General features: G+C 51.3%; 1 protein-coding gene across 1 annotated transcript in view; it reads right to left on the minus strand.

Annotated features, from left to right (window-relative positions):
• The window catches only part of ABO (ABO, alpha 1-3-N-acetylgalactosaminyltransferase and alpha 1-3-galactosyltransferase), a 911,475-nt gene that overhangs the window by 507,795 nt on the left and 388,520 nt on the right, over nucleotides 1–15,160 (minus strand). Inside the window, exon 3 of the mRNA XM_069609331.1 lies at nucleotides 13,482–13,538. Coding sequence (XP_069465432.1) covers nucleotides 13,482–13,538 — 57 coding nt within the window. The remainder of the gene's footprint in view (nucleotides 1–13,481; nucleotides 13,539–15,160) is intronic.

A 15,160-nucleotide genomic window follows, 5' to 3' on the forward strand; every position in this document is an offset into this window, starting at 1 on the left:
TAGAAGATCTTGAGCCACCCTGGACGGAACTTGCAAAGGATCTGACATATTCCCCGAAAATTGAGACCATTGAGTCCTGAGGGCCCATTGAAGGGATCTCATTCTCAATCTGGCCTCTGGCCCCAGAAAAATGCAGGATGGCATGAGGCTGAGCAACCTCAGAAAATCGAAGGCCGGCAGATGCTGGGCATTCTGGAACTTTGTTACCATCTGCCGAATGTGATGAGCTCTCACCTCGGGAGGCGAGGCTTTTCCCAAGGAAGTATCCAGAACTGCTCCGATGAATTGGAGTCTTTGGAATGGTATCATATTTGACTTCTTGTAATTGAGGGAGAAGCCCAGTCTGTGAAGGAAGTGGCACATCATGCTCAGATGTTCTTGGGCCTCTTCGGGTGAACGTGCCTTGATTAGCCAATCGTCCAGGTAAGGGTAGACGTGAATCCCACCTCTCCCGAGACTTGCTGCCACTACCGCAATCAGCTTGGAGAAAACCCTTGGGGCGGAGGTCAACCCGAATGGCAGAACTCAAAACCGATAGTGAGAACTGGACCGCCACATGAAAGTAAGCATCCTGAAGGTCCAATGATACCAACCAGTCCTGGAGTTGGAGAGCCTGAAGGATCTGAGAAAGGGTTACCACCTTGAACTTGTCCTTCCTGAGGAACTTGTTCAAGTTTCTTAAGTCCAAGATGGGTCTCAATCCTTCGTCCTTCTCTGGGATGAGGAAGTATGGGGAATACCAACCCTTGGTGATCTCCACTACAGGTGCATGTTCTATTGCACCTTTCTCTAGCAGGATTAAAATTTCCTGCAACAGGAGCGGATCTGGAATTTTGACAGAGTTGTATTCCGGTGGATGGTCTTGAGGCCTTTTTTGAAAAGGAAGCCAGTAACCTTGAGCCACTGTTTCCAGTGCCCAAGCATCTGAAGTAATGCCCCGCCATTCGTTCAGATGCTGACAGATCCTGCCTCCCACCAAGCTCTTATGGGAGAAGGCCTCAGAGTGGCTTTGCGGCGGCTTCAGCAGCGGCTGAGGGGACAGATGCCACTGCTGATCTAGCACCCTTTCTTCGTCCACCAGAGGAAGTTTTCTTTGTCCTCTTTGACTAGCCTGTCCTTTTCCTCTTCCAAATGAGGAATAAAAACAAAAAGGATGACCCCTCCAGGAAGATGAGCCTGAGTAGGAGTGTTGCTGAGGTTGTCGTATGGAGGCGCTACATGACTTAGCCACCGTCTTAGAGGTCTACAGCTTATCCATACTTTCATCCACCTTGCTGCCGAACAACCTCAAGCCGTCAAATGGCATATTGAGAAGTCTGGCCTGCACATCCTGTGCAAAGCCTGACTTTCTCAGTCACGCAAACATGCATAGCACTTTGCTAGATGCCATGCACCTGGTGTCCAGTCCTGATTGAAAGCATTCCCCCCTAGCCTCCTTTCCACCTTTTACAATCGCCAGAAAGCTATCTTGTTCCTCGCCCTCAGGAATGTGCTCAGCTGCTGCAATAATACAATCCCACAGGGTGTATGTAAACCTTGCAAGGGTGCAAGTCACATTTGTTGACTTTAAAGCCATACTGCTCGAAGAAAAAATCTTGCGAGACCAGGCATCAATTCTCTTATCATCCCTATCTGGAGGAATAGAGGGGTATGCCGATTGTCTGGTGGATGTAGCTGCCTGGACCACTAAGCTTTCAGGTGTAGGATTCTTAGCTAAATAGTCGGGATCAGTGGATGAGGGTCTATATTTCCTAGCAGAATTTCTGTTTACTGCCAGTCCAGATTCTGCGGTTTCCCATGCGGCCATAACCTTCCTCTGAAGTGCTGTATGAAAAGGAAGAACAGGATCTTTTTGAGGACCTTGACTGAGAATGTCCGTCATGTCACCCTGTTCATAGGTGGGTGAATTTCTGTTCCATCCCATGAACTCCACCACCCTATTCAGAATATTTCTATATGCTGAGTCAGCATGATCATGTTTGTCGAATTCCAATTCAGGTGACGTGCCTATACCACTTGCTGTTTGGAGACAGTCATAGAGGTCAGACATTTTTGACTGAGGGTCAATTAGTTCCTCAGGAACATTCTTTGTACCATATCTCACCCCAAAAGGTGAAGTCTCCTCCTCCGAGGATTGTTCTTCCTCATAAATAGAAGCCATAGACTTGAAAAAGTATTTTCTTGGCACAGGGGTATACATTTTACCGGTGGTTTGTGAGGGCATCGACATTGGTTTTGCTGATGGCATCGATAATGGTGCCGGAATCCATGTTGTCCTCGACAAAGGTGTTGATGTTGTCGACGATGGCTTCAATAAAGTCGAAGGTGCCTTGGATAGAGGCGCCGTCGAGGAAAGTGTCGACGGAGCCTTTGACACTGGTGTCGATGATGGTTTGGAACTCGATGCCATTTTGTCTGGTGTTGCCTTTGGTTTATGCACTGATAGGCCTGCCTTGCTCTTTTTATGAGGTATCGGAAAGGTTTCTCTCGACGACACCATTGGCAATTTCTCGCCGGATTTAGAGCGTCTAGTCTCTGACCTTCCTCTGTCATCCGTAGAATGAGCTGGGGCATTGTCTTCACGCGATTTCTTCGAGGGGGTCTGAGCCGCATTCTCGAAGATTTGCATCATTGAGGCTCTAAAAGCCTCCCATTTTCTAGGGGAATCATGCTTAGATGGACAGGTGATAATCCCCTGTATCAGAACATGAAGAAGAAGAAGAGGCAAATCGGTGATGTCTCTTCTTGACGGAAGACGAAGATTTTCTTGACCGACTCCTTGATCTAGACTTCTTCGACTTACGCCGGGACGCTTCCCTAGACTCCGCAGAGCCTTTATTTTTCTTCGAAGAGGCCTTAGAAGATTCCTTCCCCACCGCCAATTTACCTCGTTGTTTCTTGAGAGCTTTACCCGTCATAGCTTGACAGGAACCGCAGTGTCAACTCGATGGTCGGGACCCAGGCACCAGATGCAATCTCGATGGGGATCAGTTATGGACATTTTCTTCCTGCAATTCTGGCATTTTTGAAGCCAGTTTTAGGGTTAGAAGGATTAGATGATGAAGACATCTCAAAAGACTGAAGCGCCGTTTTCATGCACATGAAGCAAAAGCTTTCAGAAAAACAGAACTGAAGCCAACAGGCACGGCTCGAGCTATTTATACCACATATGTCGTCGATGCTCTACGTCAGCCGTCGAGGGACATTGACGGCACGACATCGCGCACAGCGCCCTCTGGTGTGGATTTTTTTTTTTCCAAAGCAGCAAAGCTGACGATACGAATATCTAAGATGAGGAATACGTGGGAGGACACAATCCATTCGAAAGGGATCAACATTCTTTTCCCTGCACCAGTCGCAAAACTTGTTCCAGTGGCAACGGTACCGAGATCTTGTTGCTGGCCTTCTCGCCAAAAGCAACACCTCTGTTACGTCATCCGAGAGGTCCCAATACTTGTATCTCAACCTTTCAGAAACCACGCATGAAGGTTGAGAGTGTTGACCTCTGGATGGAGAACCTGTCCCTCCCCTTGCGAGAGAAGATCCTCTCTATGTGGAAGATGCATCAGAGGACAGATGGACATATACAGAAGGTCCTGGTATCACGTTCTCCTGGCCCAAACCAGGGCAATTAGGATCATGCATCTTCCGAACCGTCTCAACCTCCTGATTACTTGAGGAATGACGGGGATTGGTGGGAACGCGTATAGAAGTGGAAAGTCCCAGTCCACCACGAACGCGTCTCCTAGAGCTCCTCTCGGAGGAAATTAGCTAGATCAATACCTTTCGCACTTTTGGTTGCTTCCGGTCGCAAACAGGTCCACCTGAGGGGTTCCCCAAAGAGTGAAGATCTCTTGAAGGACTTCCTGAGCTAGCTCCCACTCGTGGGAGACTGTGCTCTGCCTGCTCAGAGTGTACGCCGTCGTGTTCTCCTCCCCGGCTAGGTGAACTGCCAATAGGGAGATTCCTTCTCGAATTGCCCAGTACCAGAGCTACATTGCCTCTCTGCACAGTGGTAGAGACCCTGCACCTCCTCTCTTGATGAGGTAATGCATGACCAGTGTGCTGGCCGTCATTATCAGGACATTCTTTCCCCGTACAGAGGGCAGGAAGGACTTCAGCGCTAGTCTGACTGCCCTCAGCCCCAAAAGGTTGATGTGTAGTTTGGACGCCGATGGAGACCAACGACCGCTGATTGTCAGACCGTTGGCATGGGCTCCCCACCCCGTGAGTCCTGATTGAAGGCATTCCCCCATAGCCTCCTTCCCATCTTTCACAATCGCAAGGAAGCCGTCTCGTTCCTCGCCCTCAGGAATGTGTTCACCCGCTGCACTAATACAATCCCACAGGGTGTATGTGAATCTTGCCTGGGTGCTGGTCACATTTGTTGACTTTAAAGCCATACTGCTAGGAGAAAAAATCTTGAGAGACCAGGTATCAATTCTCTTATTGTCCCGATCTGGGGCAATAGCAGGGTATGCCGATTGTCTAGTGGATGTAGCTGCCTGGACTACTAAGCTTTCAGGAGTAGAATGCTTAGTTAAATAGTCTGGGTAAGAGGAAGGTCTGTATTTCTTGGCAACATTTTTGTTCACAGCTGGTCCAGATTCTGGAGTTTCCCATGCAGCCATAACCTTCCTCTGAAGTGCTGTGTGAAAAGGAAGAACAGGATCCTTTTGAGGACCTTAACTGAGAATTTCTGTGATGTCATCCTGTTAGTAGGTGGGTGAATTTCTGTTCCACCCCATGAACTCCACCACCCTATTCATAAAATTTCTATATGCCGAGTCTGCATGATCAGCAGGGTCAGGTTTGTTGAATTCCAATTCAGGTGACGTGTCTATACTAGCTGTTTGGAGATAGTCATAGAGGTGAGACATTTTGGACTGAAGGTCAATTAGTTCTTCAGGAACATCCTGTGTACCATATTCTACCCCAAAAGGGGAAATCTCCTCTTCCGAGGATTGTTCCTCATAAATAGAGGCCATAGACTTGAAAAAGTCTTTTCTGGGCACAGGGTGAAAAGATTTACCCGTGGTTTGTGAAAGCATTGACCTTGGTTTCGCCAAGGGCATTGATAGTGGTACCGGAATCAATGTTGGCATTGATGGCGTCGATATTGTCGATGCTGGCTTCGATAAGGTCGAAGGAGCTTTAGATGTAGGCTCCGTCGAGGAAGGTGTTGACGCTACCTTCGACAGTGGCGTTGAGTAAGTCTTCGACAGAGGCATTGAGGAGACCTTCGACACAGGCTTCGATGATGGTGTGGCACCTGACGGCATTTTGTCTGGTGTCGCCTTTGGTTTATGCACCAATAGGCCTGTCTTGCTCTTTTTATGAGGTATCGGAGAGGTTTCTCTCAATGACACCCTGCGCGATTTTAGAGCGTCTAGTCTCTGACCTTCCTCTGTCATCTTTAGAATGAGTCGGAGCATGATCTTCACACAATTTCTTCGAGGGGGTCGGGTCGCATTCTCGAAGATTCACATCATTGAGGCTCTAAAAGCCTCCCATTTTCTGGGGAATCATGTTTTGATGGACAGGTGATAATCCCTGTATCAGAGGATGTCGAAGAAGAAGAAGAGGGAGATCGGTGGCACCTCTTCTTCGCCTTCTCTGAAGAAGACAAAGATTTTCTTGACCGACTCCTCGACCTAGATTTCTTCAATTTACATCGGGACTTTTCCCCAGACTCTGCAGAGTCTTTATTTTTCTTTGAAGAGGCCTTTGAAGATTCCTCCCCCACTGCCAATTTACCTAATTGTTCCTGGAGAGCTATATTCGTCATAGCTTGACAGGAACAGCATTCGTCAACTCGATGGTCCGGACCCAAACACCAGAGGCAAACTCGATGTGGGTCAGGTATAGACATTTTCTTCCCACAACTCTGGCACTTTTTAAAGCCAGATTTAGGGGTACTAGGGTTAGATGAGGAAGACATCTTGAAAGACTGAAGGGCCATTTTCATACACACGAAGCAAAAGCTTTAGGAAAAACAGAACTGAAGCCAATGGGCGCTGCTTGAGCCATTTATACTGCAGATGACGTTGACACTCTAGGGCAGCCCTGGAGGGACATCGACGCCACAACATCGAGCACAGCGCCCTCTGGTGTGGCATATTTATTTCTGAAGCAGCAAACCTGATACAAATATCTAAGATGAGGAATACATGGGAGGACACAATTCATTCGAAAAGCTCTAGCGCAATGCAGCCAGAGAACCAGGACGGTCGGGGTGATGTCCCTAGCCAGGGAAAAGCTGTAACGCAGCATGGCCAGAACACCAGCCCGGCCGGGGTGCTGCCCCCCGCCTTGGGTATGTGCCTCTCACAACGGTCGACCATCCCTTAGCCCAGCGGCGGTCCCAGGGAGCCCCAGCAGGGTCCTCGTTCCTCCAAGGGGGGAAAAGCTGTAATGCGGCATGGCCAGAGCTCCAGGACAGCTGGTGGTGCTGCAGCCGGGTTTGGGCACCTGTCTCCAATGTGGGTTCATCGTCCCCACATCCAGCAAAAGTCCCAGGGAGTTCTGTCATGGTCACTGTCCCTCCCTGGAGAGAAAAGCTGGAACACAGCACAACATGAGCTCCAGGGTGGCTGAGGGTGCTGCCCCTGGCCTTGGGCCCCTGTCTACAATGTGGGTCGACCGTCCACAAGTCCAGCAGCAGTCCCAGGGAGCCCCGATACGATCCCATCCCTACCCAGAGGGAAAAATTCTAATGCATCGCAGCCAGAGCTCCAGGATGGTGGGGGTGATGTCCCCGGCCATGGGCACCTGTCTCCCATGTGGGTCGATTGTCCCAAAGTCCAGCGGCAGTCCCAGGAAGCCCTGGCAGGGTCCCCATCCGTCACTCGAGGGAAAAGCTGTAACGCAGCCAAACCAGAGGTCCAGGACAGCCGGTGCTGCTGCCCCTGGCCTTGGGTGCCTGTCACCCATGTGGATTGACCGTTCCCAAGCCCAGCAGCGGTCCCAGGGAGCCCCATCAGGGTTCCCATCCCTCTCCGAAGCGAAAAACAGTAACTTGGCCCGGCCAGAGCTCCAGGACAGCTAGGGGTGCTGCCTTCGGCCATGGGCTTTTGCCTCGCATGTGACTCGACCACCCCCCCCAGCCCAGCGGTGGTCATGGGACGACTCAGCACCGGTTCCCATCCCTCCAAGGAGGGAAAATCTTTAGTGCGGCATGGCCAGAGCTCCAGGAGGGCCATGGATGTGGCCGCCTGGCTTGGGCGCCTGTCTCCCATGTGGGTTGACCATCCCCAAGTCCAGCAGCAGTCCCATGGAGCCCTGGCAGGGTCACCATCCCTCTGCAGAGGGAAAAGCTCTAACGGAGTGCAGCCAGAGCACCAGGATGGCCGGCTGTGATGTCCCTGGCCATGGGCGCATGTCTCCCATGTGGGTTGATGGTCACTAAGTCCAGCGACGGTCCCAGGAAGCCCTGGCAGGGTCCCCAACCCTCACTGGAGGGAAAAGCTGTAACAACCCAGAGCTCTAGCACGGCTGGGGGTGCTGTCAGTGGGCTTGAGTGCCTGTCCCCAAGCCCAGCGACGGTCCCAGGGAGCCGCAGCAGGGTCCCCATTCTTTCCCGAAGGCAAACGTTCTAACGCAGCCCAGCCAGAGGTCCAGGAGAGCCGAGGTTGCTGCCCCTGGCCTTGGGTGCCTGTCTCCCATGTGGGTTGACCATCTCAAAGCCAAGTGGCGGTGCCAGGGAGACCCGGCAGGGTCCTCATCCCTCCCAGGAGGGAAAAGCTGTAACGTGGCATGGCCAGGGATTCAGGACGACCCAGGGTGCTTCTACCGGCCTTGGGCGCCTATCTCCCATGTAGGTCGACCATCCGCAAGCCCAGCGGTGGTCCCAGGGAGCACTGGCAGGGTCTCTTTCTTTCCCCAGAGGGAAAAGCTGTAGCGCAGCACAGCCAGAGGTCTAGAACGACCGGGGGGGGGGGCAGCCAGCGGACTTGTGCGCCTGTCTCCCATGTGGATCGACCATCCCCAAGCCCAGCTGCGGTCCCAGGGAGTACCCGCCAGGGTCCTCATCCCTCCCCAGAGGGAAAAGCTGTAACTTGGCCTGGGCAGAGCTCCAGGACAGCTAGGGGTGCTGCCCTCGGCCATCGGATTCGGCCTCGCATGTGACTGGACCACCCCCCAGCTTATCGGTGGTCATGGGACGACTCAGCACCGGTTCCCCCCATCCCTTCAAGGAGGGAAAAGCTGTAGTGCGGCGTGGCCAGAGCTCCAGGAGGGCAATGGATGCGGCCACCGGGCTTGAGTGTCTGTCTCCCATGTGGGTTGACCGTCCCCAAGTCCAGCAGCAGTCTCATGGAGCACTGGCAGGGTCACCATCCCTCTGCGGAGGGAAAAGCTCTAACGGAGTGCAGCCAGAGCACCCGGATGGTCAGCGTGATATCCCCGGCCATGGGCGCCTGTTTCCCATGTGGGTCAATGGTCGCCAAGTCCAGCGACGGTCCCAGGAAGCCCTGACAGGGTCCCCATCCCTCACTGGAGGGAAAAGCTGTAACGCAGCCCAGCCAGAGCTCCAGCAAGGCTGGGGGTGCTGCCAGTGGGCTTGAGTGCCTGTCCCCAAACCCAGCGGGGGTCCTAGAAAGCCCCGGCAGGGTCCCCATCCTTTCCCGCAGGGAAAAGTTCTAACGCAGCCCAGCCAGAGGTCCAGCCGAGGTTGCTGCCTCTGGCCTTTGGTGCCTGTCTCCCATGTGGGTTGACCGTCCCCAAGCCCAGCGGCGGTCCTAGAGAGCCCCAGCAAGATCCACATCCCTCCCCAGAGGGAAAAGCTGTAAGGCAGCGCAGCTTGAGCTCCAGGACGGCCAGGGGGGCTGCCCCCGGCCATGGGTGTCTGTCTACCATGTGGGTCAACTGTTCACAAGTCCAGTCGTGGTCCCATGGAGCCCCGGCAGGGTCCCCATCCCTCCTCAAAGGGGAAAGCTGTAATACATCCCAGCCAGAGCTCCAGGATGGCCGGGGGTGCCACCCCCACTCTTGAGCGCCTGTCTACAACGTGGGTCGACAATCCACAGGTTAAGCTGCAGTCCCAGGGAGCCAAGACAGGGTCCCCATGCCTACCCGGAAAGAACAGCTCTAGCGCAGTGCAGCCAGAGCCCCAGGACGGATGTGGTGATGTCCCCGGCCAGGGAAAAGCTGTAACTTGGCATGGCCAGAGCTCCAGCCTGGCCAGGGTGCGGCCCCCAGCCTTGGGTGTGTGCCTCTCACATGGGTCGACCGTCCCTAAGCCCAGGGGTGGTCCCAGGGAGCCCTGACAGGGTCCTCGTCCCTCTCAGGAGAGAAAAGCAGGAACACGGCATAGCATGAGCTCCAGGACGGCTGGGGGTGCTGCCCCTCGGCCCCTGTCTACAATGTAGTCGACCGTCCACAAGTCCAGCACCAGTCCCAGGGAGCCCCGGCATGATCCCCATCCCTACCCAGAGCGAAAGGTTCTAACGCAGCGCAGCCAGAGCACCAGGATGGTCGGGGGTGATATCCCCGGCCATGGGTGCCTGCCTCCCATGTGAGTTAATCGTCCCCAAGTCCAGCGGCAGTCTCAGGAAGCCCTGGAAGGGTCTCCATCCCTCACTCAAGGGAAAAGCTGTAACGCAGCCCAGCCAGAGGTCCAGGAGGGTCTTAGGTGCCTGTCACCCATGTGGCTTGACCGTCCCCAAGCCCAGCGGCGTTCCCAGGGAGCCCCGGCGGGTCCACGTCCCTCACAGGAGGGAAAAGCTGTAACGCAGCATGGCCCGAGCTTCAGGACGGCTGTGAGGTGCCTGTCTCCCATGTGGATCGACCATCCGCAAGCCCATCCGCAAGCCCATTGGCGGTCCCAGGAAGCACTGTCTCTGTCCTTCCCTGAAGGGAAAAGCTGTAATGCGGAACGTCCAGAGCTCCAGGACAACCGGGGGTGCTGCCAATGGCCCTTGGCACCTGTTTCCCATGTGCGTCACCGTCTCCAACCCCAGCAGCGGTCCCAAGGAGCCCCGGCAGGGTCCACATCCCTCACAGAGGGAAGAGCTGTAACATGGCCAGGCAAGAGCTACAGGACAGACAGGGGTGCTGCCCCCGGCTTTGGGCATCTGCCTTGTACATGTGTCAACCGCCCCCCAGCCCTGCGGTGGTCATGGGTTGACTCAACGTGGTTCACATCCCTCACAGCAGGAAAAAGCTGCAACACTGCATGGCCAGAGCACCAGGACGGCTGGGGGGGGCGTGTCCGTCGGGCTTGGGCATCTGCCTCACATGTGGGTCGACCTAGGGAGCCCTGGCAGGGTCACCATCCCTCCACAGAGGGAAAAGCTGTAACACGGCACGGCATGAGCTCCAGGGCAGCCAGGGGTGGTGACCACAGCCTTGGGCACCTGTCTCCCATGTGGGTCGATCGCCCCAAAGTACAGCGGAAGTCCAAGGGAACCCTGGCAGGGTCCCCATCCCTACCCGAAGGGAAAAGCTCAAACACAGCCCAGCCAGAGGTCTAGGGCAGCCAGGGGTGCAGCCTCTGGATGCCAGCCTCCCATGTGGGTTGACTATCCTCAATTTTTAAACACCAATTTTTGGTTATTTTCTGTTGCCTTTAAGCCATATAAAGACTGCCTTCCAAGTGAAACGTTAGTTCCTTCTTTATTCAGTTTCTATGGAGAGCAGATTTTCTTAGAAAACCCACAGGTTCTTGGTAGATCTAAAGACCCCTTGTGGCTCTGTTTCTAGGTTACATGGCCTGCGATTCACCATGAGCAGCCTGTCTAGGAAGATTGAAACGACCCTTCTTGGAATAAGGACCGCTAGATAAGGGGGAATATTTCCATGAGGGTAAGACACTATACCGCCCATTTTAATAAATACACACTAAGGCATGGGTCCAGCCCCCTCTTGCCCCCAAGTGTGCCACAAATATTTTTTGCTTTCTTGGGGTCAAATGGGGGACAAAACAGCACCCATCTGCTCCCAAAGAAGGACAAACCTTGTGCCCCCCTTATTTTTGTTTTTGGTGGGGGCCTGTTTGGCTTGGGGGGGCACCCCCAAAATCACAAATAAATGGGAGGACGTTTTAGCCATCAACTTAGATCCCACCCAATGGCAACAAATCTACAGAAGGAAAGGAAAAGCATCACGAGCAGCTAGCGAATTGCAAATTCTCTTTTTTGTATTGCATAGAGCTCTTTGGACTCCGGTAAGATTGCCTAAAGCCAAAATCGATCCCAGTGCACACTGATGGAGATGCATTGATAAACAAGCCGTAGGTAAACTAGTACATATGTTATTTCCCTGCTCACGATTATCCATTTTCTGGAGTAAGATAACAAAAAAATCGTAGAAAAGTTACAGCTGAACAAAAATATTTCACTAAAAAAACTCACATTTGCAAAGATAACAAAGGTAACATTCTCACCTCAAAACAGACAAGGCTTCTAGACACGTTTCTAGCATTGGCCATCCAATGCATTACATCACATTGGAAACACCAGGAAACACTCTCACACAGTACATGGTGGAACTCCATTTGCTTGACTCATAAACTGAATATGTCCCTTAGAGAACTTCCTTAAAAACTCCTGTCCCGATACCATACACAACAATTAACTTCCTGAAAGTTCTCAAGCACCCAAATATGTTCTAGTCAAAATATTGTGTATTCACAATAAATACTCTTCATAATAATATCACAACAACCCCTGCCACGTTCTAGTACCCAAACTGCCCCCTTACAATATTTTCTCCCAATATCTTCTCGCACTGCTACATAAGGCATACTAATTACGTCATCTTACCTGTTCACATCAGAACTGCAGCACAAAACTGCCACTCTGTCTCTCTCGTAATATACTACACAATTACTTTGTAAAGCCCCCCCCCCCTTTCAGAGTACTCACATAGATGAATAAATCACTTGTCCTATAGCTGGTACCCCCTCCTTCTCTCTTTCTCCAGGATATGCCTTTTTCTCTCAATTTCATTTTACTCATCTCCCAATTTCCATTTTCTTTCAAACTATTTTCACATCTCTCTATCACGGGCATCATTACAGCTCATACCGACCAATTAAACCGCTATCTCTAGGCATTCATCGAGTGTCCACCCGCTCATAAATAAATCAGATAACTAAGAACACAGAAGCGCAGGACCTCTCCTGGACGAGCCAACAGTTTTGGCTCTTGAGTAGGATTGAAATAGACATTTGCCAGGCACTCCCATAATATGCCCAGGTAGTGAAATGGTACCATTATGACACTGCCAGGAAAATGTGGATCCCATGCCCGGCTGGTAGCGGTGCTTGGAATAAATCAACATAACATAACATAAAAGCTAAAAACTGTTGGGTTTGCCCATGCTTGTTTTATTTTGAAAGGTGACCTGCACATTGCAGGAGGTAATGTGGCAACACAACAGCTTCGCTAGCCAGCACCCTTGCATTCATTACTGTTGGGAGACCATATGACAGGCTCTTGCAGCGCCTGTTACAGTGACATTAATGGGCCTTTCCTAGTGAAATTTGTCACAAAGAAAAAAAAACATTTCGGTCCCTGTTTGAGGGATAGAAATGCAAGCGGGACAAGAAGAGGTTCAACCATTGCTGTTCCACTAAAAAAACATAATAGGGTCATGATTCTTTGCACATTTACCTTCACTTGTGCCAAACAGATGCAGGGGAATGACTTCGTTTTCTGCACATTTTAAAGAGCATCCCATTTATGAATACATGATATGCTTTAGAATGTGCTCAAACCCGCACGCCCCCCTCCCTCTTGATTTATGCAAATTGGGGTGAGAAAAGACATTTGAATTTACGCATCTATAATGCACAAATTCAAAAGCCTTTGAGAATAGGGACAACATTTTTGGGCAAAAATGATGAGATCGGCTAGAGCACCTCATCATTTCCACACACATTTATGTGAGAGTTTGGAACTATATTATCATCAGCAAATCTTACTGTCTAACTAGAATGGATTGATGAGAAGGGCTTGACATTGTTCAGCTGGGGCTACCAACTGTGTAGTGCAATGATACAATGTAGCCCTGTGTTCATCTTTCAGGAAATAGCTTCAGGTGAACAATGTCACATGTCCAGTCGTTAGTCGATTCTTATTACTTTGTAACATTTGCTGTAGAACAGGAAAGATCTATTCTAGCATCCTTCACCACAGTTTTTACTTGGCGTGCCCAGTTTGGGACTAATTTATTGATGATGACTTAAATGTTTTTTAAAGAAATGAATGATACCACTCCTTTAAAGGGACCCTGCTACTCAGGCCTTAATGTGTCTGAAGGAAGTATTGCTCAAGGCCCTGCAAATGGTGGCCAGAGGTTCCCTGCCCCTTCCCAACAGTCTTTGGGGGGGAGGGGCTGTCCCATTTATTGCATTGTACACCAACAGGAAAGCAAATTTTAAAGATGAATTGCCTCCTGGAGGTCTTATAATGTAGGCCTCAGTTGCATGGTGGTCCCTTCCTACATATGTGAGACCACCTAGCCTACGTTTCACTTACTTGTCTATTACACCATAGGACGCGCACCGAGGCCATCCTCCTTCGGGGAAATTGTTCCTGGAAAAGAAAGGACAAGAAGGACAGTGTCAGCTGGTCAATTTCCTATGCTCAATTAAATGAATTGCTGTATACCCCAATGGGTTGCTAAGCAGAGAAGAAAACGTGATGTGGATTCCTCAGTGGCTAGTCTTTCTCAGGCACATGGTAGACAGTTTAACTAAGTGATGCCAGGCTTGACACTTACCCAGTGACCATCGGGCCTTGGATTACACATATTCTGGCATGGCTTTCTGGTTTAGGACCCTTGTCGTGTGTTTGCCTTGCGGCCTTGGATTACACATATTCGGGCATGGCTCTCTCTTCTCTATTCCTGAGTGTCTTTCTTTTCCAGATGCTACGCTTTGTTCTGGGCCTGGCCCAGCTCCAATGATGCCTTCCTGCTACTGTATGAACTCTAGGTCTTGAAGTGGAAGAATACACGGCAAGGCTTAACCCCTAGTTTTAGAATCCCGACAGTGGGCTGTAAAAGTGCTATATGGGGTCTCTAACAGGGGCCTATCTCCTAAAACTACCTCTACTGGTGAGTGGAACTTCCAACAGGATATTGATTGCATGAGGCATATGGGAGGCACTAGGTGAGTGCTGGGATGTGGTATACAGGAGGTATGGGCTTGGATGAGGCGTATGGGAGGTACAGGGTGAGGGCTGTTATGACTTGTACGGGAATTACAGGGTTGGGGCTTGGATGAGGCGTACAAAAGGTACAGGGTGGGTGCTTGGATGATGTGTATAGAATATACATGGTGGGTGCTTGGTTGTGGTCTATGGGTCTATGGGTGATACAAGGTCGGGGCTCCGATGAGTCGCTAGTTGAGTGCTGGGATGAGGTGTACAGGATACAGGATGTACAGGGTCATGGCTTGTATAAGGTGTATTGGAGGTACATGGTGGGCGTTTGGATGAGGTGTATGGGAGCTAGAAGGTGGGCGCTTAGATAAGGTGTATTGGAGGTAAAGGTTGGGCGCTTGGATGAGGTGTATGGGAGATAGAAGGTGAGGTGTATGGGAGATAGAAGGAGGGCGCTTGGATAATCTGTATTGGCGGTAAAGGGCAGGCGTTTGGATGAGGTATATGGGAGATAGAGGGTGGGCGCTAGGATAAGATGTGTTGGAGGTACAGGGTGGGCGTTTGGTTGGGGTGTATGGGAGATAGTATGTGGGTGCTTGGATAAGGTGTATTGGAGGCACAGGATGGGTGTTTGGATGAGTATTATGGGAGAGAGGGGGTGGGCGGTTGGATAAGGTTTATTGGAGCTACAGGGTGGATGTTTGGATGAGTGCTATGGAAGATAAAGGGTGGGCGCTTGGATAAGGTGTATGGGAGGTGCAGGGTGGGACTTTGGATGATTGTATGGGAGATAGATGTTGGGCGCTTGGATGAGGTGTATTGGAGGTACAGGGTGGGTGTTTTGATGGGTTGTATGGGAGATAGATGTTGGGCGCTTGGATGAGGTGTATTGGAGGTACAGGGTGGGTGTTTGGATGGGTTGTATGGGAGATAGACGGCAGGCTCTTGGATAAAGTGCATTGGAGGTAATGGATGGGCGCTTGAATGAGGTGTATGGGAGATACAGCGTGGGCACTTGGATAAGGTGTATTTGAGGTACAGGGTGGGCGTTA

The sequence above is a fragment of the Ambystoma mexicanum genome, chromosome 8, assembly GCF_040938575.1.
Source record: "Ambystoma mexicanum isolate Mex_15411 chromosome 8, UKY_AmexF1_1, whole genome shotgun sequence".
Taxonomy (NCBI): domain Eukaryota; kingdom Metazoa; phylum Chordata; class Amphibia; order Caudata; family Ambystomatidae; genus Ambystoma; species Ambystoma mexicanum.